The sequence below is a fragment of the Festucalex cinctus genome, chromosome 12 (genome assembly GCF_051991245.1).
Source record: "Festucalex cinctus isolate MCC-2025b chromosome 12, RoL_Fcin_1.0, whole genome shotgun sequence".
Taxonomy (NCBI): Eukaryota; Metazoa; Chordata; class Actinopteri; order Syngnathiformes; family Syngnathidae; genus Festucalex; species Festucalex cinctus.
The window spans coordinates 26,302,002-26,327,312 of record NC_135422.1 but is presented as its reverse complement, the minus strand read 5'-3'; the positions used below and the strand labels follow the sequence as shown (position 1 = coordinate 26,327,312).

The window sequence follows — 25,311 nt, the reverse complement described above, 5'->3', positions numbered from 1 at the left end:
ATGCTTAATAACTCCCCGGGACGTGCTCCAAAAAATCCCAAACTTGACATGTATGTTTATCGTCAAGGCCTGAAGTTATCTCTATGACAACATTCAGTTATATATGCAGCGCCACCTAGCCCTTGAGGCATGAAAAAAAAAATATCCCACATACGGTATTTTGTACAAAAAATGTAAACTCATTCTAAGTGTGATAACGAAGTCATTTATGAATATTCTTTTAGTTTCCACCACTCAAAATGTTGACTGGCATCAGACTTATCCAAACATATATATATATTTTTATTTATTTTTGATAGCCTCTATGGACATTAAAAGCAATATCGTGAATGAAGGATATGCTAAATAACTCCACGGTACATGCTCCAAAAAAAATCCCACACTTGACATGTATGCTTATAATCAAGGCCTGAAGGTATCTCTATGACAACATTCAGTTATAAATACAGCGCCACCTAGCCCTTGAGGCTTATATAAAAAAAAATAAAAAATACCCCACATACGGTATTTTGTACAAAAAATGTACACTCATTCTAAGTGTGATAACTCAGTCATTTATGAATATTCTTTTAGTTTCCACCGCTCAAATTGTTCACTGGCTTCACACCGATCCAAACGTATGTACGTTTCCATTTTGTTTTATTCATTTTTGATTGCCCCTTTGGACAATAAAAGTAACATTGTGCAATGAGTACAACGAGCGATGATGTGTATATACACTTTTACAAAAAAAATACCAATCAGGGCAACTCATTGCCTAAAAATAAAAAAGGACGCTGATTTTTGCAGGTCTTAACAATCACCAAAACCCGTTGAGCTTGACACACACACTGGCAAAAAAATATTCTACATGTAAACGTTTATTATGCCATTTTCAAAGAAATTTTGCTTCCAATATGCCAGTACCCCAATGTGCCAGTACCCCAACGTGCAAGTACCCCAACGTGCAAGGACCCCAACGTGGCCCGGGCTGCGAGGGCCCTTTATAGCTGCTCGCAGCTCTAGTTATTATTATTATTCTTTATTCTCCGCAAACGATCGCATTTTTGAGGACCTAAACATTTACGAAAACTCACCGAAATTTGCACACTATTCGGGCCCGGCGATAAATTTGATATTCTGATGTTGTCATAACAACGAGACTCTATAGCGCCCCCTAGCATAACAAAATAAAAACCAATCCCGGCACGTCTGACCTAGAGCTACGAAATTTGGCAGGCACTTGTAGCACCCCGGGCCGCACAAAAAGTCAATTGGGACCATGTAGCAAATATGTACAGGAAGTGAGTTATGAATTTTTCAATGTCCAATTTTGGCCCATTTTTGCACATTCACTGTGGTCGTACTTTTCCCCCCTTTACAAACATTTTTCATCCAATTGACTTCAAACTTGGCATTTATCATCTCAAGACATGAGACAACAACTGGGCAAAATATCTTGGCTTTTCAAAATACTATATGACGGGGGCGGGGCATCAAATATTGCCTTTAAAATTTCATTTGTCCAGAAAGACAAAATGCTTAATAACTCCCATGTACAAGCTCCAAAAAATCTCAAACTTCTCATGCAACTTAATAGTCACGGCCTGAAAACATTTATATAATAAAATTCAGTTATACTTTTAGCGCCACCTAGTGGTGACAATAAATGTCATACTTTACGTTTTTAGCTACTGTGCCAAGCTCGTTGAAGGGATCCAGTTGAAAATTAGTCAGAAAAGCCTTAAGATGTTGATCATGCCCCACACCGAATATTGTAACTTTTCGCCAAAGGGCGTGGCCGTTATGGTGCCGCAAAGTCTGAAGATTTTTCGTGACAATAAAAGTTGCTTTAACTTGACCCAGATGGTCCAATCTTCTCAAAATTTCACACATTTGATGAGAGTCCAGCCCTTAAGACATCTACGAACTTATATTTCATCTTACTTATAGCGCCACCTAGTGGCAATTTTTTTTCTTACGAATTTTCTTCAACGTTTCTCTCCAAACATGCTAACTGGACCTACCTCATATTTGCTCAGAAGAGGGTTTCGGCCTTCATGATGTCACAACACGAAGTTTGTGAGTTTTCGCGAAACGCTGTGGGCGTGGCGAAGCACTGTTCGCCAAGAAAACAACGCCAATTTTGAGGGTCTAAACATGCACAGAAACTCATGAAACTTGGCACACACATCTGGCCTGGTAAAATGAGCAATATTTTATCATGTATTGTGCTATTTTTACAAAAATGACTCAATAGCGCCCCCTAGAAATTTTTAACGAAGCAGCCCCGGTTGTACGTTTAAGCAAGAATGACGAATATTTTTAGGTGTATGAGGGAGCCCAAGACCTACAAAAAAGTCTCTTGGGCCTACATGCTAAAATGAACAGGAAGTGAGCTACGAATTTTTGAATGTCCCATTTTTGACGATATTTGCACATTTACAGGGGGGTTACTTTTGCCCACTTCTCCTACACGTTTCATCCGACTGACTTCAGACTTGACCTGGACCATGTCAAGACCTGAGCCAACGACAGGGGGAAAAATCTTGACCTTTCGAAATACGATATGATGAAGGCGGGGCATCAAAATTTGTGTTTCGCACTGAAAAAGGATATGCTTAATAACTCCCCGGTACATGCTCCAAAAAATCCCAAACTTGACATGTATGTTTATCGTCAAGGCCTGAAGCTATCTCTATGACAACATTCAGTTATATATGCAGCGCCACCTAGCCCTTGAGGCATAAAAAAAATACCCCCTATACGATATTTTGTACAAAAAATGTAAACTCATTCTAAGTGTGATAACTGAGTCATTTATGAATATTCTTTGTTTCCACCACTCAAAATGTTCACTGGCTTCAGACTTATCCAAACATATATATATTTTTATTTATTTTTGATAGCCTCTGTGGACATTAAAAGCAATATCGTGAATGAAGGATATGCTTAATAACTCCACGGTACATGCTCCAAAAAAAATCCCACACTTGACATGTATGCTTATAATCAAGGCCTGAAGGTATCTCGATGACAACATTCAGTTATAAATACAATGCCACCTAGCCCTTGAGGCTTATATAAAAAAAAAAAACCCACATACGGTATTTTGTACAAAAAATGTAAACTCATTCTAAGTGTGATGACTAAGTCATTTATGAATATTCTTTTAGTTTCCACCACTCAAATTGTTCACTGGCTTCACACCGATCCAAACGTATGTACGTTTCCATTTTGTTTTTTCATTTTTGATTGCCCCTTTGGACAATAAAAGTAACATTGTGCAATGAGTACAACGAGCGATTATGTATATATACACTTTTACAAAAAACATCAATCAGGGCAACTCATTGCCTAAAAATAAAAAAGGACGCTGATTTTTGCAGGTCTTAACAATCACCAAAACCCGTTGAGCTTGACACACACTGGCAAAAAAAATATTCTACATGTAAACGTTTATTATGCCATTTTCAAAGAAATTTTGCTTCCAATATGCCAGTACCCCAACGTGCCAGTACCCTAACGTGCAAGTACCCCAACGTGCAAGGACCATAACGTGGCCCGGGCTGCGAGGGCCCTTTATAGCTGCTCGCAGCTCTAGTTCTTCTTCTTCTTCTTCTTCTTTATTCTCCGCAAACGATCCCGATTTTGGGTACCTAAACATTCACGAAAACTCACCGAACTTTGCACACTCCTCAGGCCCGGCGAAAAATTTGATATTATGAAGTCGTCATAACAACGCGACTCTATAGCGCCCCCTAGCGTAGAAAAATAAAAACCAAGCCCGGCACGTTTGAGCTAGAGCAACGAAAATTGGCAGGCACGTGTAGCACCCCGAGATGCACAAAAAAGTCTATTGGGACCATGTAGCTAAAATGTACAGAAAAAGAGCTATGAATTTTTTAATGTCCAATTTTGGCCTGTTTTGGCACATTCACTGTGGTCATGCTTTTTCCCCCTCTGCAAACATTTTTCATCCAATTAACTTCAAACTTGGTATTTATCATCTCAAGACGTGAGAGAACAACTGGGCATAAAGTCTTGCCTTTTCGAAATACTATATGATGGGGCGGGGCATCAAATATTGCCTTTAAAATTTCATTTGTCCAGAAAGAGCAAATGCTCAATAACTCCCATGTTCAAGCTCCAAAAAATCTCAAACTACTCAGGCAATGTAATAGTCACGGCCTGAAAACATCTATAAGATAAAATTCAGTTATACATATAGCGCCACCTAGTGGTAACAATAAATGTCATACTTTACGTTTGTAGCTACTGCGCTGAGCTCGTTGAAGGGATCCAGTTGAAAATTGGTCAGAAAAGCCTTAAGATGTTGATCATGCCCCACACCGAATATTGTAACTTTTCGCCAAAGGGCGTGGCCGCTACGGTGCCTAAAGATTCTAGTCTAAAGATTTAAAGTCTAAAGATTTTTCGTGACAATAAAAGCTGCATTAACTTGACCGAGATGATCCTATCTTCTCAAAATTTCACACATTTGATGAGAGTCCAGCCCTGAAGACATCTATGAACTTATATTTCATCTTACTGATAGCGCCACCTAGTGGCAATTTTTTTTCTTACGAATTTTCTTCTACGTTTTTCTCCAAACACGTTAACTGGACCTCCCTCATATTTGCTCAGATGAGGCATTCGGCCTTCATGATGTCACAACACGAAGTTTGTGAGTTTTCGCGAATCGCTGTGGGCGTGGCTAAGCACTGTTCGCCAAGAAAACAACGGCAGTTTTGAGGGTCTAAACATGCGCAGAAACTCATGAAACTTGGCACACACATCTGGCCTGGTAAAACGAACAATATTTTATTGATGATTGTGCTATTTTTACAAAAATGACTCAATAGCGCCCCCTAGGAATTTTTAATGAAGCAGCCCCGGTTGTACGTTTAAGTAAGATCTACGAAAATTTTTAGGTGTATGAGGGAGCCCAAGACCTACAAAAAAGTTTCTTGGACACGTATGCTAAAATGAACAGGAAGTGAGCTACGAATTTTTGAATGTCCCATTTTTGACGATTTTTGCACATTCACAGGGGGCAGACTTTTGCCCACTTCTCCTACACGTTTCATCTGACTGAGTTAAGACTTGACCTGGACCATGTCAAGACCTGAGCCAACGACAGGGGGAAAAATCTTGACCTTTCGAAATACTATATGATGAAGGCGGGGCATCAAAATTTGTGTTTCGCACTGAAAAAGGATATGCTTAATAACTCCCCGGTACATGCTCCAAAAAATCCCAAACTTGACATGTATGTTTATCGTCAAGGCCTGAAGCTATCTCTATGACAACATTCAGTTATATATGCAGCGTCACCTAGCCCTTGAAACATAAAAAAAAAATACCCCACATACGGTATTTTGTACAAAAAATGTAAACTCATTCTAAGTGTGATAACTGAGTCATTTATGAATATTCTTTTAGTTTCCACCACTCAAAATGTTCACTGGCATCAGACTTATCCAAACATATATATATATTTTTATTTATTTTTGATAGCCTCTGTGGACATTAAAAGCAATATCGTGAATGAAGGATATGCATAATAACTCCACGGTACATGCTCCAAAATAAATCCCACACTTGACATGTATGCTTATAATCAAGGCCTGAAGGTATCTCTATGACAACATTCAATTATAAATACAACGCCACCTGGCCCTTGAGGCATAATATATAAAAAAAAAAAAAACACATACGGTATTTTGTACAAAAAATGTAAACTCATTCTAAGTGTGATAACTAAGTCCTTTATGAATATTCTTTTAGTTTCCACCACTCAAATTGTTCACTGGCTTCACACCGATCCAAACGTATGTACGTTTCCATTTTGTTTTATTCATTTTTGATTGCCCCTGTAACGATTATAGGCCGGTTGTAACTTTTTGCAACCTCAGTTCCAAAGGAATTCCACTCTTGTGGCCTGGACATGCCACCGTGGGGGGTGGGGAGGACAAGAACATCCCCCACAAACAGCCACACATGTTCTGACTGACACGCGCACACGCACACACACACACACACACACACGTCAGAACAGTAAAAGCCTTCTTAGAAACTTGACTTTCTTATTTTGCAACAGAACAATGAATTATGAAATGTTATGTTTGCCATTTGTGAAATGTTGAATCCATGAAATGTCATGAAAATGTTCCATTGCAGTGGCAGATTCTCCACTAAACTTTCATGTGTATGCACGTTTTAACAATGTAAGCTAGGTACCATTTCATTTGAGGTATTCAATTGTACGTGTTGCATTGATTGAATTCTGACCTTAGAATCTCAACAAACATGGGATCCAGATTCAATCTGATTAGTCTCTACCAAAACCTTCTCTAAGCTGGTAACTTTCCACTTTGGTCTCACCGGACCCCTGGTGTGGAGGCCGCCGCCCTCCCAATTTAAAAGCACGCTCCCTGCTTGCTGCTCCCTCTCTGTTTTCGCTGCTCTTTGGCTCCGCTCTTTTCGCTGCTTCTCTTTCCGGGTCTCCATCGGCGTGGTTGCCAGACAAAGGGCTAGCCCAGCTCGCTTAACCGCCAGCACACGGCAACGCACAGAAGCCATCGCGTGTAGCGACAGGCGCAGCGAAACACGCTGCTTTTAGTCCCTGCAAAGGCTCAACGGATGGTGCTTTTCCCAAGCACCGAGGCCTCAACCAAGAGGGCCTCTTCCCAGCCAGCAGGTTGACCCCGTGACGCTCAGTTGGCCAGCCGGACGACCTGTCTCTCCCTCTCCTGAACTGAACCTTCTCCATTCTATCTTCAAACGGGCTTGGCAAGTCTCCATCCAGGGTCCTGCTTCTCAGACCAACCCCATCTGTAAGTGCAACTGCAGGCCTTCGCCAGATTACAAATTGGTGCAAACTAGGTTGATTGTGGGTCCCATGTTGGGTTGATTTAAGAAATCCATCACCTTGGTTAAGACCGTTTCTCTTTTCTTCTTTTCTTCTCCTTTGATTATTTTTATTATTTTAGTTCTCGTTTCATTTCCTATCATAGTAGTTAGTTTTGCTTCTTTAAATTCTAAGTAGATTATCCCACCTAGGTTAGAGAATAAACGTGCACAAAACTCAACCCCTGGTTTACTGTGTGTGTGTTTCATCAATTTATAGTGACCTCTAAGCTGAACAAAGAACTCACAAAATTGTAGTAAGGGCACAACCTTCATTTTAATGACTGATTCAACGAGGTTCTCATCTGTTATCCTGATAAAATTATCAAAAAGAGATGTGGTGCTCCGCAGGCAAGCTCAACTTAATTTAAATATTAAGTTTGAGTCTCCTTCAATTAATGAGCCAATTGATTATCAATTTAATAATTAACAATTATTGATTTAATAATTAATTGGACCGATTTCCCTTACACCCCTTTGGACAATAAAAGTAACATTGTGCAATGAGTACAACGAGCGTTGATGTATATATACACTTTTACAAAAAATACCAATCAGGGCAACTCATTGCCTAAAAATAAATAAGGACGCTGATTTTTGCAGGTCTTAACAATCACCAAAACCCGTTGAGCTTGACACACACTGGTAAAAAAAATATTCTACATGTAAACGTTTATTATGCCATTTTCAAAGAAATTTTGCTTCCAATATGCCAGTACCCCAACGTGCCAGTACCCTAACGTGCAAGTACCCCAACGTGCAAGGACCCCAACGTGGCCCGGGCTGCGAGGGCCCTTTTTAGCTGCTCGCAGCTCTAGTTCTTCTTCTTCTTCTTCTTCTTCTTCTTTATTCTCCGCAAACAATCGCGATTTTGGGTACCTAAATATTCACGAAAACTCACCGAACTTTGCACACTCCTCAGGTCTGGTGAAAAGTGTGATATTATGAAGTCGTTATAACAACGCGACTCTATAGCGCCCCCTAGCGTAGAAAAATACAATCCAAGCCCGGCACGTTTGAGCTAGAGCAACGAAAATTGGCAGGCACGTGTAGCACCCCGAGACGCACAAAAAAGTCTATTGGGACCATGGAGCTAAAATGTACAGGAAGTGAGCTATGAATTTTTTAATGTCCAATTTTGGCCTATTTTGGCACATTCACTGTGGTCATGCTTTTTCCCCCTTTGCAAACATTTTTCATCCAATTGACTTCAAACTTGGCATTTATCATCTCAAGACCTAAGAGAACAACTGGGCAAAACATCTTGCCTTTTCGAAATACTATATGACGGGGGCGGGGCATCAAATATTGCCTTGAAAATTTCATTTGTCCAGAAAGAGCAAATGCTTAATAACTCCCATGTTCAAGCTCCAAAAAATCTCAAACTTCTCAGCCAACGTAATAGTCACGGCCTGAAAACATCTATATGATAAAATTCAGTTATAAATATAGCGCCACCTAGTGGTAACAATAAATGTCATACTTTACATTTTTAGCTACTGTGCTGAGCTCGTTGAAGGGATCCAGTTGAAAATTGGTCAGAAAAGCCTTAAGATGTTGATCATGCCCCACACCGAATATTGTAACTTTCCACCAAAGGGCGTGGCCGCTACGGTGACGCAAAGTCTGAAGATTTTTCGTGAAAATAAAAGCTGCATTAACTTGACCGAGATGATCCTATCGTCTCAAAATTTCACACATTTGATGAGAGTCCAGCCCTCAAGACATCTACTAACTTATATTTCATCTAACTGATAGCGCCACCTAGTGGCAATTTTTTTTCTTACGAATTTTCTTCTACGTTTTTCTCCAAACACGTTAACTGGACCTACCTCATATTTGCTCAGATGAGGGTTTCGGCCTTCATGATGTCACAACACGAAGTTTGTGAGTTTTCGCGAATTGCTGTGGGCGTGGCTAAGTGCTGTTCGCCAAGAAAACAACGCCAGTTTTGAGGGTCTAAACATGCACAGAAACTCATGAAACTTGGCACACACATCTGGCCTGGTACAATGAGCAATATTTTATTGTTGATTGTGCTATTTTTTAAAAAAGAATCAATAGCGCCCCCTAGAAATTTTTAACGAAGCAGCCCCGGTTGTACGTTTAAGCAAGAACGACGAATATTTTTAGGTGTATGAGGGAGCCCAAGACCTACATAAAAGTCTCTTGGACCCATATGCTAAAATGAACAGGAAGTGAGCTACGAATTTTTGAATGTCCCATTTTTGACGATTTTTGCACATTTACAGGGGGCATACTTTTGCCCACTTCTCCTACGCGTTTCATCCGACTGAGTTAAGACTTGACCTGGACCATGTGTAGCGATAATTGGGTCGTCTTTTGGACGAATTAATAATCTGGACGTTACAGAGGTAAATTGTATTTACCTCGATAACTTCTGGGGCACCACGTTGTTTTTGCTTTGGGTTAACAGGAGCAAACAACGACCAAAATCCTTCTTTCATCAGTCATTGATAATCTAAAGTCGCCACACTCGATATTCAGTGGTTCGTTGTACTAACAAAAGAATAATAATCCACTCGGAAACACAGATGACTTAGGCGGAATACAGTTCATAAAACATGCATTTATTTACGATTGCTATACTACAGAATCAAAATACTGCCTATCTAACTATTCTACCGTCAGAAGAAAAGAAACAAAATAAAGCGAATGAAAATAAGGAAGGAATGCGAATGAATGAGGAAATAAGGAAAAGAGAAATTTGACCTGCCAGATCTGTGAGATGTTTCAAACGTAAGTTGCACGCAGTGGTACCAATTTAGGAATCAAATGCAGACTTACGAGTATCGTTTGCGTCGAACGAGCAGAAAGGTCTTCAAAAAGGGGGAAAAATAGTTAATGTTCGTTCCAAAAAGGCAAGAAAATAAAATAAAAAAAAGGTTTATTCCACAGGTGAGCACGGGAAAGCCGCTCGCGGGCCTGGCGTAGTTGCGCGGCTCGTGCCTTGATTGGTCGGCGATCCGGCGAGGTTGGTTCTGCTGGGCAGCTGTCCGAGTTCAGGTGTTGCAGCTCGGTTAGTACGCGCCTGCGTACGGGGAAGGCCAGCCGTTGGAGGTGCGTTGGCACTGCGGCGGAGCGCCAGCGAATAGCACGTGAGGTGCGCGGCTTAGGTGCAAAACCTTGAGCCCGGCGATACGTTGCAAGTGTACGCCGGGGGCCGTGAAGTCCGGGCGGGCAAGCCGATGGTGGAACAAAACAAAAAAAACAAAACAAAAGAGTCTTTAGTCAGCGTTGCAGTTTGCACCTGCTTTGGCGTGGCGTGGAGCGAGGATCCGCTCTCGTTAACGGATGCTACCAGAAAAGAAAAGGGCCACGTGGTTGGCAAGTTTCTTGGAACAAAGAGTTCGAGCAGGCTGGGCCACTTGCAGGTCGTGCCAGAGAGTTTTTGGAAGAGGCGGGAGAGCAGGAAGAGGAGCAAGAGAATGAGCGAGGGTCTGCTCGTCCTTTTTAAAGTCTCTGGGTGGGGCTTCAGCAGGTGATGGCACACCCTTCTGTTCGCTTGGGCAGACTTTAAGAGGAAAATTATTAAAGAGATTAATAATTTGGCATTAAATTTGGTCAGTCTGGCAAATCAGTTTTCCCACACAACCCGTTTAACACACATCGTAATTAATGCATCATAAACTAACTTGTGAGGTAACTTCTACTTGTCTAATCTGACTGAACTGAGAGATATTGATTACCTTTCATTCTTTATGGAGTACAAATGAAATAGGATGTTCATACACACAAAGATATAACATGAATCATTCGTAGTTCAGTTGTCTGTCAAGAATTATCATGGTATAAATGTGTAAAATGCGGTTACTTATGTGAATTGTCACTAAGGATAGTTCCAAGTTTCACCACTTGGAGGTGTTGTTGCTCCATCTAGACGTTCCAGGAAGGGCGAGACGCCAGAACATCCTTTTGTGATTGATAAGAAGTCATGAACATTCCTTTGATCGGTCATTTGTGTATTCCAAACCATTGGAGACATTTGTTCGGGCTCCGAGAAGACTGCTTGAATACACTCCTTCGGCAGACGCATAAATTCCTTTGTCACCTGGTCAGCGGCTTCAAAAGAGTTTTGTTGGTGGCTGGGTGACCACCTGTGGAGCTGACCAGGCTTGGATCCTGTCTGGGCAGTGGAATATTCATGCACTGCAGAGAATTTGCTTTAGGAGAAGCAAACTAAAAAAAAATTAGAGGGTAGAGTGGAACTTAGGCAATAGTTGTTACACATGTCAAGACCTGAGCCAACGACAGGGGGAAAAATCTTGACTTTTCGAAATACTCAAGAGATGCACAAAAAAGTCAGTGGAAGCCATTTCCTAAAATGTACAGGAAGTGAGCTATGAATTTTTGAATGTCCAATTTTGGCCCATTTTGGCACATTCACTGTGGTCATACTTTTTCCCCCTTTGCAAACAGTTTTAATCCGATTGACTTCAAACTTGGCATGTATCATCTCAAGACCTGAGAATACAACTGGGCAAAATATCTTGACTTTTCGGAACACTATATGATGGGAGCGGGGCAGCAAATATTGCCTTTAAAATTTAATTTGTCCAGAAAGACAAAATGCTGAATTACTCCCATGTGCAAGCTCCAAAAAATCTCAAACTTCTCAGGCAACTTAATACTCACGGCCTGAAAACATCTATATGATAAAATTCTGTTCTATATGTAGCGCCACCTAGTGGTGACATTAAATGTCATACTTTACGTTTTTAGCTACTGTGCCAAGCTCGTTGAAGGGATCCAATTAAAAATTGGTCAGAAAAGTCTTAACATGTTGATCATGCCCCACACCGAATATTGTAACTTTTCGCCAAAGGGAGTGGCCGTTACGGTGCCGCAAAGTCTGAAGATTTTTCGTGACAATAAAAGCTGCATTAACTTGACCCAGATGATCCTATCTTCTCAAAATTTCACACAATTGATGACAGTCCAGCCCTTAACTCATCTACAAACTTATATTTCATCTTACTGATAGCGCCACCTACTGGTGATTTTTTTTCTTAGGATTTTTCTTTGTTTTTTTCCAACCACGTTAACTGGACCTACCTCATATTTGCTCAGATGAGGGTTTCCGCCTTCATGATGTCACAACATGAAGTTTGTGAGTTTTCGTGAATCGCTGTGGGCGTGGCTAAGCGCTGTTCACCAAGAAAACGCCGGTTTTGAGGGTCTAAACATGCACAGAAACTCATGAAACTTGGCAGAGACATCTGGCCTGGTAAAATGAACAATATTTTATTGTTGATTGTGCTATTTTTACAAAAATGACTCAATAGCGCCCCCTAGAAATTTTTAACGAAGCAGCCCCGCTTGTACGTTTAAGCAAGATCTTTGGAAATTTTTAGGTGTATGAGGGAGCCCAAGACCTACAAAAAAAGTCTCTTGAACCCATATGCTAAAATGAACAGGAAGTGAGCTACGAATTTTTGAATGTCCCATATTTTACGATTTTCGCACATTTACAGGGGGAATACTTTTGCCCACTTCTCCTACACGTTTCATCCGACTGACTTCAGACTTGACCTGGACCATGTCAAGACCTGAGCCAACGACAGGGGGAAAAAATGTTCACTTTTCGAAATACTATATGATGAGGGCGGGGCATCAATTTTTTTTTCTTTTTAAAGGTTTATTATGCCATTTTCAAAGAAACTCTCCTCCCAATGTGCCAGTACCCCAATGTGCCAGTACCCCAACGTGCAAGTACCCCAACATGGCCCGGGCTGCGAGGGCCCTTTATAGCTGCTCGCAGCTCTAGTTATTATTATTCTTCTTCTTCTTCTTCTTCTTTGTTATTCTCCGCAAACGATCGCCATTTTGGGTACCTAAAAATTCACGAAAACTCACCGAACTTTGCACGCTCCTCAGGCCCGGCGAAAAATTTGATATTTGACGTTTGAGCTAGAGCAACGAAAATTGGCAGGCACATGTAGCACCCCGAGACGCACAAAAAGGTCTATTAGGACCATGTAGCTAAAATGTACAGGAAGTGAGCTATGAATTTTTTAATGTCCAATTTTGGCCTATTTTGGCACATTCACTGTGGTCATGCTTTTTCCCCCTTTACAAACATTTTTCATCCAATTGACTTCAAACTTGGCATTTATCATCTCAAGACCTGAGAAAACAACTGGGCAAAACATCTTGCCTTTTCGAAATACTATAGAGTAGCATTTTTATGACAACTTCATAATATCAAATTTTTCGCCGGGCCCGAAGAGTGTGCATATTTCGGTGAATTTTCGTGAATGTTTAGGTACCCAAAATCGAGATCGTTTGCGGAGAATAAAGAAGAAGAAGAAGAAGAACAAGAAGAACTAGAGCTGCAAGCAGCTATAAAGGGCCCTGGCAGCCCGGGCCACGTTGGGGTACTTGCACGTTGGGGTACTTGCACGTTGGGGTACTCGCACATTGGGGTACTGGCATATTAGGAGCAAAATTTCTTTCAACATGCCATGCTAAACCTTTACATGTGAATTTTTTTTTGCCAGGTGTGATGTGTGTGTCAAGCTTTTTATTTTTAGGGAATGAGTTGACCTGACTGTTTTTTTTTTGTTTTTTTTGTAAAAGTATATATAGCCATCATCGCTCGTACTCATTGCACGATCATTGCTTTGATTGTCCATAGAGGCGATTGAAAGAAAATTAAAAAAGTACATATGTTTGGAACGGTCTGATACCGGTGAACATCTTGAGTAGTGGAAAGTAAAAGAATTTTCATAAATGACTTAGTTATAACACTTACGAGTTCACAAATTTTGTTCAAAATACCGTAAGTGGGGTGGCTGTTTTTTTTTTTTTATGCCTCAAGGACGAGGTGGCGCAGTATTTATAAATGAATTTTGTCATAGTGATACCTTCAGGCCTTGGCTATAAATATACATGTCAAGTTTGGTATTTTTTGAAGCATGTACCGGGGAGTTATTAAGCATATCGTTCGTTCACGATACTGCTTTTACGTCCATAAAGGGTATCAAAAATAAATAAAATTAAATAAAAAATACATATGTTTGGATAGATCTGATGCCAGTGAACATTTTGAGTGGTGGAAAGTAAAAGAATATTCATAAATGACTTAGTTATCACACTGAGAATGAGTTTACAATTTCTTTAAAAATATCATAAGTGGGGTATTTTTTTTTCTGCCTCAAGGGCTCGGTGGTGCTGCATATATAACTGAATGTTGTCATAGAGATACCTTCAAGGCCTTGACTATAAACATACATGTCAAGTTTGGGAATTTTTGGAGCATGTACCGGGGAGTTATTAAGCATATCCTTTTTCAGTGCGAAACACAAATTTTGATGCCCCGCCTTCATCATATAGTATTTCGAAAAGTCAAGATTTTTCCCCCTGTCATTGGCTCAGGTCTTGACATGGTCCAGGTCAAGTCTGAAGTCAGTCGGATGAAACGTGTAGGAGAAGTGGGCAAAAGTATGCCCCATGTAAATGTGCAAAAATCGTCAAAAATGGGACATTCAAAAATTCGTAGCTCACTTCCTGTTCATTTTAGCATATGAGTCCAAGAGACTTTTTTGTAGGTCGTTGGCTCCCTCATACACCTAAAAAAATTTGTAGATCTTGCTTAAACGTACAACCGGTCCTGCTTCGTTAAAAATTTCTAGGGGGCGCTATTGAGTCATTTTTGTAAAAATAGCACAATCAACAATAAAATATTGTTCATTTTACCAGGCCAGATGTCTCTGCCAAGTTTCATGAGTTTCTGCGCATATTTAGACCCTCAAAACTGGCGTTGTTTTCTTGGTGAACAGTGCTTAGCCACGGCCACAGCGATTCGCGAAAACTCACAAACTTCGTGTTGTGATATCATGAAGGCCGAAACCCTCATCTGAGCAAATATGAGGTAGGTCCAGTTAATGTGTTTGGAGAAAAACGTAGAAGAAAATTTGTAAGAAAAAAAATTGCAATAGAAAAAAAATTTGAAATTGAAAATTGAAATAGAAGTTCGTAGATGTCTTTAGGGCTGGACTCTCATCAAATGTGTGAAATTTTGAGAAGATAGGATCATCTCGGTCAAGTTAATGCTGCTTTTATTGTCACGAAAAATCTTCAGACTTCTTCAATCTTCAAGCCCTGCTTGTACGTTTAAGCAAGATCTACGAAAATTTTTAGGTGTATGAGGGAGCCCAAGACCTACAAAAAAGTCCCTTGGACCTATGTGCTAAAATGAACAGGAAGTCAGCTACAAATTTTTGAATGTCCCATTTTTTACGATTTTAGCACATTTTCAGGGGGCATACTTTTGCCCACTTCTCCTACACGTTTCATCCGACTGAGTTAAGACTTGACCTGGACCATGTCAAGACCTGAGCCAACGACAGGGGGAAAAGTCTTGACTTTTCGAAATACTATATGATGAGGGCGGGGCAACAAAATTTGTGTTTCGCCATGAAAAAGGACATGCTTAATAACTCCCCGGTACATGCTCCCAAAAATCCCAAACTTGACATGTATGTTTATCGTCAAGGCCTGAAGGTATCTCTATGACAATTTGAGGCCAATAACACTTCTTAATAACGATTATAAAATTCTAGCAATCTGCTTAGCTAAAAAATTTAAAGAAACATTAAATAATGATATTGAGGAGTCTCAATTTGGTTTCATGACTGGCAGACATATTACAAACAATATAAGATTGGTAATTTACATTTTATATTATTCAGATTTAGTAAAAGATGAGAGTTTCATCCTTTTTTTAGATTTCTATAAAGCATTCGACTCCATTGAGCACGAATTTATCTTTAAGGCGTTGGATGTATTTGGATTTGGAGACAAATTTAAGAAATCTATTAAAACTTTATATGCAAATGCAAATAGCTCCATAAAACTTCCATTTGGTACAACCAGAAGATTTAATATTAGCCGAGGAATCCGTCAGGGGTGTCCAATTTCAGCATTTCTCTTCCTACTTCCTATGCAGCTACTTTCTGTTTATTACAAAGCCAGTGATGTAGAGGGTCTTACTATAGCGAACAGAACATTATCAATTACTCAGCTTGCAGATGACACAACACTTTTTCTAAAGGATAAGTCTCAAATTGACAAAGCAATTACAGTGATAAATGTTTTCTCAAGAGCCTCTGGTCTCAGGCTAAACATAACAAAATGTGAACTGTTTCCAATTAAAGAATGCTCTGAGGGAGTCTCTCTGGAATCATTGTCAAACACAAAGTTAAATATCTTGGTATCATAATTGAAAAAGATCAAAAAGAAAGATTAATTGACAACTTTGTTCCACTTATAAATTCGGTTCAACAGAGGTTTAGACTTTGGCTCCAGAGAGACTTATCTATAACCGGTAGAGTATTGGTTACTAGGCAAGGCAAGGCAAGGCAAGGCAAGTTTATTTGTATAGCACATTTCATACACAAGGCAACTCAATGTGCTTTACACGAGGAAAGACAACACATAAGCATCAAAAAACAATAGTTAACATTCAGAGGAAAAAAACTAAATAAAAATAGGTTACAAACTAACAATCTTAAAACATTATTCAACAAACTTTAAAAAATTTAACATAAAAAAGTTTAAAATGATAATAAAAAAATAAAATAAAAAATAAAATAAAAATAAAAATAAAAATAATAATTAAAAAAAAACACTTAATTAAAGCTGTTTAAAAGTCCCTAATCAAAGGTATAAGAAAAAAGCAAAGTTTTTAACCTGGATTTGAAAGCATTTACACTCGGGGCTGACTTCACTTCTGTTGGTAGCCTATTCCATCTGTGTGCAGCATAATAGCTAAATGCAGCTTCACCATGTTTACTTCGAACTCTGGGTTCCACTAGTTGGCCCAAGTCTGTCGATCTCAGAGCCCTGCTGGGTTTGTACTCAATCAGCATTTCTTGGATATATTCAGGACCCAAACCATTTAGTGATTTATAGACGAGTAGCAGAACTTTAAAATCGATTCTACAGCTGACAGGGAGCCAGTGTAAATCCTTAAGTACTGGAGTAATATGTTCTGATCTTTTTGTTTTGGTCAGAACTCGAGCTGCAGCGTTCTGAATGAGCTGCAATTGTCTTATGTTCTTTTGAGAGAGTCCAGTCAGAAGACCGTTACAGTAATCTAGTCTGCTGGAGATAAAAGCATGGATAAGCTTCTCTTGGTCTGCTTGACGCATGCAGTCCTTCAGTCTGGATATGTTTTTCAGCTGGTAAAAGGCTGTTTTAGTGATAAATTTAATATGATTACTGAAGGTCAGATCTGAGTCTATTAATACCCCAAGATTTCGAACTTGGTCTTTAGGTTGAAGGCCTCTCTAGGTTAATATATACAGTTATGGCTCTTGATGTTTCAAAGGACTTATGCAGTAAGATAGATAAAATTTTATTCAACTTCATTTGGAAAAATAAAATACACTACATAAAACAGAATGTTATGATAAATACCTTATCCTCTGGTGGATTTAATGCTTTGGATTTTTCCTCTTTAAATGTTTCTTTTAAAATCAAATGGATCAAGTTATATTTGAAGAATCCCAACTCAATATGGAATTTCATTACTACACATGTTTTCAAGTCAGTAGGAGGTTTAGAATTTTTGTTGAGATGTAATTTTAATATTTCAAAGTTACCAGTTAAACTAGCAAATTTTCATAGTCAGCTTCTTTTGTCTTGGTCGATGATATACAAACACAATTTCTCTCCCCACAGATACTACATTTGGAACAACCAAGATATTAGGTATAAGAATAAATCTTTATACATTAAGAGATGGGTTGAAAATGGTATTTCTTTAGTTAGTCAGTTATTGAATGAGAATGGTCAATTATTTACATGTGGAGAATTTTGCTTTGTATATGGTTTTCCTGTCACACCGCACGAGTACGTTATTGTTTTTGATGCTATACCTGATGGTTCTCGACGGTTGCTACTTTCTGCTCCTAAAGGTCTTGAATGTACCGTTCCAAACCTTGACCCGAGTACTTTGTACATTGGTAATACGTGCTTACTTTTAATTAAGTGACCAGGCTTCAAATCATTGTGTAAGGGAAATATTTCATAGAGGTATTGTTTCAAAGCCTGCAGCAGTCTTTTATTGGAACAATTTACATGAGGATATAGATCGTGAAAATACGTGGCTTTTGCCTAAAAAAATATATGCTTACAAATAAAGTGAGAGAGGTTACATTAGAGAGACTATGATTTATGTTAAGAAAAAAAAAAAACAACAACCTCGAGCCACTTTTCTTTCTATTTTATGTTTGGTGTTATTTTGTTTTCATTCCTTGTATTATATAGGTACACTGTGCACCCAAATGTTTTGTATGGTATTTGTGTTTATATTGTTCATGTAAGGCGGCACGGTGGATGACTGGTTAGCACGTGGCCTCCCAGTTCTGAGGACTCCGATTCGAGTCCAGGCTTCGGCCATTCCTGGGTGGAGTTTGCATGTTCTCCCCGTGCCTGCGTGGGTCTTCTTCGGGTACTCCGGTCTCCTCCCACATTCCAAAGACATGCATGGCAGGTTAATTGGGCGCTCCGAATTGTCCCTAGGTGTGCTTGTGAGTGTGAATGGTTCGTCTCTGTGTGCCCTGCGATTGGCTGGCAACCAGTCCAGGGTGTCCCCCGCCTACTGCCCAGAGCCAGCTGAGATAGGCGCCAGCACCCCCCGCGACCCTTGTGAGGAATAAGCGGTCAAGAAAATGGATGGACGGATGGACGGATGGACGGATGGATGGATGGATGGATGGATTGTTCATGTATATTGTTTTGTAGTAATTTTTACTGTTCTTGTATCTTGTTATAAATAAAGCATTAAAAAAAAAAAGTTCTTGCCACGGTACTGCTTTCGGGATCTAATCATGTGACCAACTCAGAATCACTCTTAGAGGAAACTGCACAGTTACAAAATTAAAGAGTAGAGTTAGAAACAATCAGAATATATAAACAGGAAGTAATGAACAATAAATTGTCTGCCTACCGGATACAGGACCTGTTTATTTTCAAAATTTTTAGCAGACAGTCGTGCAGGTAACGGTTTGTCCAACATAGTGTAATTTAGAACTTTTAGAAATGCTGAAGGTAACTTGGTATAAGATGCAGATGACCACTTAAAAGTACTCGAGCTTTATTTAAAAAAAAAAATCCTGTATGAAAAAAAATCTTCCATCTTCCATTGACAAAGATAGCTTTCAGTGGCATGGGAAGTTCATTAGTCACATTATCATCGTCATTAGTGGGAATTTTTGTGGGAAATGCATTCCCACAGTAATCTAATAATCTAATCAACAATTCTAACTGGGTCATCTGCATCCTAACTGTTTCCTGCACTACTGTCTGCTAAAAATAAATGAAAAGAAACAGAGAATTAATCTTTTTGGAATTTTTGTCATTTTTCCTGTTGATACCCATCTCGTACCGAACTCGCGACGGCCACTTCTGGCCTAAGTGTCAATAAATCAAATCAAATCAAACTTTATTTACATAGCACCTTTCATACATTCAAATGCAACTCAAAGTGCTGAACAAAAGAAAAAGCCATCCCTTCCCCCCCCATATCCCCATGATCGTACCCACAGACACGCACGCAAACCACAACATGGCGGGGCACAGAAGAACCCTGCGGGAAAGGCACCCAGGAGGAGTTCATCCACACTGAGAGGGATGACTGCCAACCACCACAGGGAGGAGTGCCAAGGAATTGTTACCAACTACATACAAATACAGGATTTAACAAAATATCTGAATTGGGCGTACCGGCATTATGAACAAACCTTTTTACTTGTAAAGCACTTTACATTTAAAAAAAAAAAAATCTTCAAGTGCTACAGAGAGTATAAAAGCAACATCAGTTAAAAAGCTAAACTCTTGCAGATAACAACTGGTTAAAAGCAGCAACACACTAGGAGCAAAGACTTACGCTAATTTTAGCAGTGATTATAGGCAAAAAAAAAAAAAAATCAGTGTGACTGTTTCAGTCTAACGTGTCAGTGTTTAACTATTGTTTGAGCGGAAGTGGAGATTGTTACCCGGTATTTACACCGGTTGCGTGTGCGGTGCGGCTGCGGTTACGTCTTCACTGCGTGCTCCGGACGCGTCAATTTTTTTGGCCAACTCACACCAGCTCCACACAACTGCGGTCCGGCAGCTCCATCACCGACCACTTCCCGCCGTGTCTCGCGTGACCGCGCGCTATCATGTGACATTATTAAAAACGACAAACACACAGAAAGTCTGTGCTCAACAGAAAAGCAGAAGAGAGGTGAACTTTTATTATTTTGTGGCTTTCTACCTCCAATATAAACCTCTCCTCGTCCATGTTTGCTGGTGTCTAAACCGTGAATGAGCACCTCGCACGTTAACTCCAGGCCCGTCTACGCCCACATCACGTTTTGCTAACAGGCTTGCGAAATAGGAGCTGGCGAGTGTTTTATCTTGAAAGGTAACCGGAAATTTATTTTGAAACTGCGTCGGTCTTCCTGTCCCGCTCGATGTGTTTTGTGCTAGCTTGCAATTTGCCGGAGGCCGACCGATGCGGCATCCGTCAAAAATAGAAAATAGGTCTATCCTTGAGGAAGGGCTGCGGCTCGCCGCAGCTGAGACGCAGTCGACACGCAATGCACACGCAAGTGGTGTAAATTGCACCATTCGAATGAATGGAATCTAATTGGTCGCCGGAACGCACCGCAACTGCACCGTCGACACGCAATGCACACGCAAGTGGTGTAAATTGCACCATTCGAATGAATGGAATCTAATTGGTCGCCGGAACGCACCGCAACTGCACCGCAACCGCATCCGGTGTAAATCCCAGGTTACGTTATATTTGACATCCATCCATTTTCCAAACTGCTTTTCCTCACGAGGGTTGTGGGAGTGCTGGAGTCTATCCCAGCTGTTTGTCAGCCAATCGCAGGGCACACATAGACAAACAACCATTCGTACAATTACACCATTTAGAGTAGAGGTGTCCAAACTTCGGCCCGGGGGCCATTTGTGGCCCGCCGTCCATTTTTTAGTGGCCCGCGACATATGCTAAAAATGGCATTTGGCAGTTCAAATAAAATAAAAACCAAAATGTTTGGAGATGGTCAAAGTAAGAAGGGAGGGTGTCGAAAAACACAGGTGCTATTTAAGGTTGCTTTAGTTAACTAAAACTACCGAAATAATTAAAACTAAAATTCAAAAAACAATTTCGTTAACAAAATAAAATAAAAATGAAAATGCTTTTTAAGAAACGAAAGCTAACTGAAATTACATTTTATGTTTACAAAACTAACTAAAACTATAATTATAGCAAAAATTTACTTCATTTTAGTCTTTGGTGTGATTTTTAGTAGATTTATTTTGATATCAACTGGAATAATGACGTTTTAAATTTTGTCACACAGAAGTGACATCATCTAGCAGCAGCCAATAGAAAAGCAACTTAAGATGACGTTGCTCCCTTGGTGTTTTTTAAATATTGCACACAAGTCATACACATAAAAAAAATGCTAATACTGAAACTAATTAAAGAAATAAAACTAATAAAAATTAACAGAACCACCATGAAAACTAATAAAAACTAACTAAAATGAAAAATTCCCAAACTATAGTAACCCTACTGCCATATTACAAATAAATTGGTTTATATACTGTCGTATTTTTCTAAATATGCAAAAGCACAAATAAATTATTTGTACAATTCTTAGGACTACAGTGTTCCCTCGTTTTCCGCTGGGGTTAGGTTCCAAAAAATACCCGCAATAAATGAAATCCGCGAAGTAGTTAGCTTTATGTTTTACAACTCTTATAATTGTTTTAAGGCTCAGAAATCCCCTACCGCAGAATTTATACACTTCTCTCATTGAGGCATTTACATGTTCTCCCATTTCTCTCTTGTTCAAACATTGACAATGTTCAAACCTTCATAAATTTTATAAAATGGGTATATTACTGTAAAAAATATGCGAAATTGCACTTAAAAAAAAATCCGCGAAACCGCGAAAAGTGAACCGCGTTATAGCGAGGGAAGACTGTAAACACAATTTCTCTAAATAACATTATGTGGCCCTTGCATCCTTCTGATTTTCTGTATGTGGCCCTCAAATTAAAAAGCTTGGGCACCCCTGATTTAGTGTTCAGTCAACCGACCATGCATGTTTTTGGACTGTTGGATGAAAATGTCATTTTAAATGACCTGTCCCTTCCTATTCATTTACAGATACCAGAGTGTCTGAGGATCAGTTTTGCTGTCCCCGAGCATACTTACTACCTTTACGTCATTGGGATGGTTCTCACCACGCCACTCCCGGATGAACTCAACTTCCGCCGAAGAAAGCTTTACCCACCAGAGGACAGCACCAGATGTTTCGGCATCCTGACAGCTAAACCCATACCACGAGTATGTTAGAATTTAATATGCTTTCATTATGGGTGTCAAAATTATCGCGTTATCTCGTTAACTTAAAGTGCCTTAACGGCACTAAATTTTTTAACGCTCGATTAACGACCGCTTCCTTATTTGTAAAGCCTCTAATGGGGTATATGCCACGGAAGAAGCGGGACATGATTTTGCACATCAATTTGGTTCAAATCCGGGTTGCGAATGTGCAACCAAAGGGCACAAAGTCGGAAGCGCAAGTATTTTGACGCAGCCCACACGTCGCAAACTTAACCGGAACCAAACTGATGTGCAAAAATAGTCCCGCCTCTTCCATGGCATAAACCCCATAGAATTCCAGTCGCAAAGTAGCAAAAACGTCAACGTCAAAATTACCCAATAGAAATGCACTGTACTGCACTGGAGCTACAATACACAATGTTTAAGGGGCAGAATGTTCGAGTGGAGGAGCCATTTGGACGACTTGCATTGTACTTAAGAAGCAGCACTTTGAAGTTAATTGCCATCAATTAGTCTGCATGTCGCATGAGCGCAGTAAAGGTGCGGAGTGGGGGAGCAGACGAAAGGGACTGAGTGCCTTGAGTGTTTAGTTTGCATTATAGCCTACTTCTTTCAAACCAAAAAAAAAAGTGTACGTGTGAAGTCTGTTTTAAAAATAGCCCACCAGTAGGGCTGCACAATATATCGAAAAAATATCGATATCGCGATATTGGCCCTTGCAATATGCATATCGCAAAGGCATGCAATAAGTTTTATATGGAATTTTATGCTTTTTATATGAATTTGACCAGTCAGATGCTAACTAAAATGTGCATTACCATTCAATAGTTGAAAATTATCAAGACATAATTACAATTAATTAACTAAGATTACATTAAGGTTGCTTATTTTGCCACATGAAAAATGTTTTTCTTTCATTAGGTAATAAAAATGAAATTTCTTTAGGTACATGTTAAATATCGCAATAATATCGATATCGCAATGTTCAGCAAGTATATCGCATGTCGCATGTTTTTCCAATATCGTGCAGCCCTACCCACCAGTGATTGACACTGTCTTGCTAAAAAAAATTAAAAGAGAAGAAGAATATCAACATTTACTTACAAACTTAACACAGGACATGTTTCTAATTGTACCAATTTTTCTATATTTTGTTCAAAAACAAAATAGAATGTGTAACATAACATTTCAAATAAGCACATTTTAGAGCTGTAATTTTAATACTTGGATATTATTACTCATAAAGGCCAATGCCTAGTTATAAAATGTCCTGGTGTGTCTGTGGAACCTGCTTTGCAGTAGGGCCCGACCGATACCGATTAGTGGCAGAAAAAAAATAGATTAACAATGAACCTGACAATTATTTCAAAATATATATAACACATAAAATTAACTCCTTCCTGAATTCCTTTTCAGTGTATGCCACTTACTCACAAAATTTCGTTAAGATTCTCTGCTTTCAATGACAAGTCCATATCAAAAAGTTTCATGAAGTATACACATCATTATGAAATATTTAACCAAAATAAAATATTTTACATATTAAAGAATAGCATAACACTTTTCATAATAATACTAACACCTCGTTTTAAAATTTAATGGCCATATTACATAATTGCCTGTTATTTATCAAAAGGATAGGTATTTCAAAAAGGCCTTTTTATTTATTGAATTTTGACACTTTTGGGCTTCCATACATATTGAGGCAGAGGTGATATCACCATGACTATGATGGGTGACCACCGGTACCAGGTATTGCATCTGTGCCAATACCTGTCTTATTTTAAGGAGGGATGAAACGATTCACTCAAGACCGATTAAATTTCTGATTTTCAGTTCCCGATTTTCGATTTGTTTCGATTTTTTTTTTGTGCTTTTTTTTTCTTCTACACAATGATTCATTTGATAACAAAAACATGTTTTTATTTTAACATTTACACTTTGTCCTTGTTACAAACATGAACCTTTTGTAAACGTTATTTAAAAAAAAAAACAACAACTTGAAAATGAACTAATTTGACTGTTTAACTACATTTTTGTCTCGTTATTTTTTTTGTGGTTCAGGTTAATATTCTGCCCTCTCAACATCTCAGCTTTGTGAAGCGAGACAGATAGTAGCTCTAAATGAAGCTCTAAAAGTTTTGTTGAGGATTAGTGTTCTTTTTAGTGCTGTCAAATGATTAAAATTTTTAATCTGATTAATCACACTTTTTAATTTTGATTAATCACGATTAATCAGCTAAATTACTCGGGTATTTGCGTAATATAAAAGAAATACAAAATACCGTAATATTTTGACATTAAAGCATTTTATTATCTGAATGTCATTTGCAAACATTGATTAAATGCATGTATTGCATGCATGCGTGTATTGCTCAAAACGTAACAGCATCATATCAATTGGATGCAATTCAGCAATTATTAATTAAAAGCAAATTACTTTTGTTTGATTTAAAGTCCCGTCGGGGTGTTTTTTAAAGCGAAATTTACCACCGAGCACACCAACTGGAGTCACCCCGCTCATCTTGGAACAACAAGCGTAGGAAATGCCGTGCATTGACCTCCTCACTGACCTGCGCAGCCTTCAATGTAACCATCCGCGGTTACGTTCAAGGCTCAAGTGCGGTAAAAAAAATAGTGCGATTAATATGTGTTAATACGTGATAAATGCGACATTTTTCTCTGATTAATTAATCTATTAGCCGCTTTTTTTTTTGAACTTACATTTTATTGATTTATTTTTTTACAACTATAGAGCATTTTGTACAACATTCCTTAAAAGAAAAACAATATACATGTATATGAAAAGAAAATACAATAATTAGGAGACAAACAGTGTCATCTATATACTTAGCATTCCTACACAGCCAACAATAGTCACTACAGTCACTACAATCAACGAGTAGTACATCCACAAGCACCCCTCCCAGCGCGTATTGCTAGTTGGACCTCAATATCAAATCTTCCACCTGGCACCATCTTTTTCTAAAAATATGCATTTGAATTCGTAATAAGTAGGTTATCTTTTCCATGTGATA

At 39.1% G+C, this 25,311-nt stretch overlaps 1 protein-coding gene across 6 annotated transcripts in view; it reads left to right on the top strand.

Moving 5' to 3' along the window:
- Window positions 1-25,311, top strand: part of dicer1 (dicer 1, ribonuclease type III) — a 419,383-nt gene that overhangs the window by 201,357 nt on the left and 192,715 nt on the right. For 3 of the 6 annotated variants that reach the window (XR_013287765.1, XM_077540060.1, XM_077540062.1), the window contains exon 16: window positions 22,094-22,273. The exons of 2 other annotated variants lie outside the window; for them this stretch is intronic. Coding sequence is in view for 3 of the 4 variants with exons in the window: in XM_077540060.1 (XP_077396186.1) it covers window positions 22,094-22,273 (180 nt within the window). In the remaining variant the exon portion in view is untranslated. Of the gene's footprint in view, window positions 1-17,598; window positions 18,600-22,093; window positions 22,274-25,311 lie in introns of those variants that run through there. One more of the 6 variants, XM_077540063.1, reaches the window with a different exon arrangement.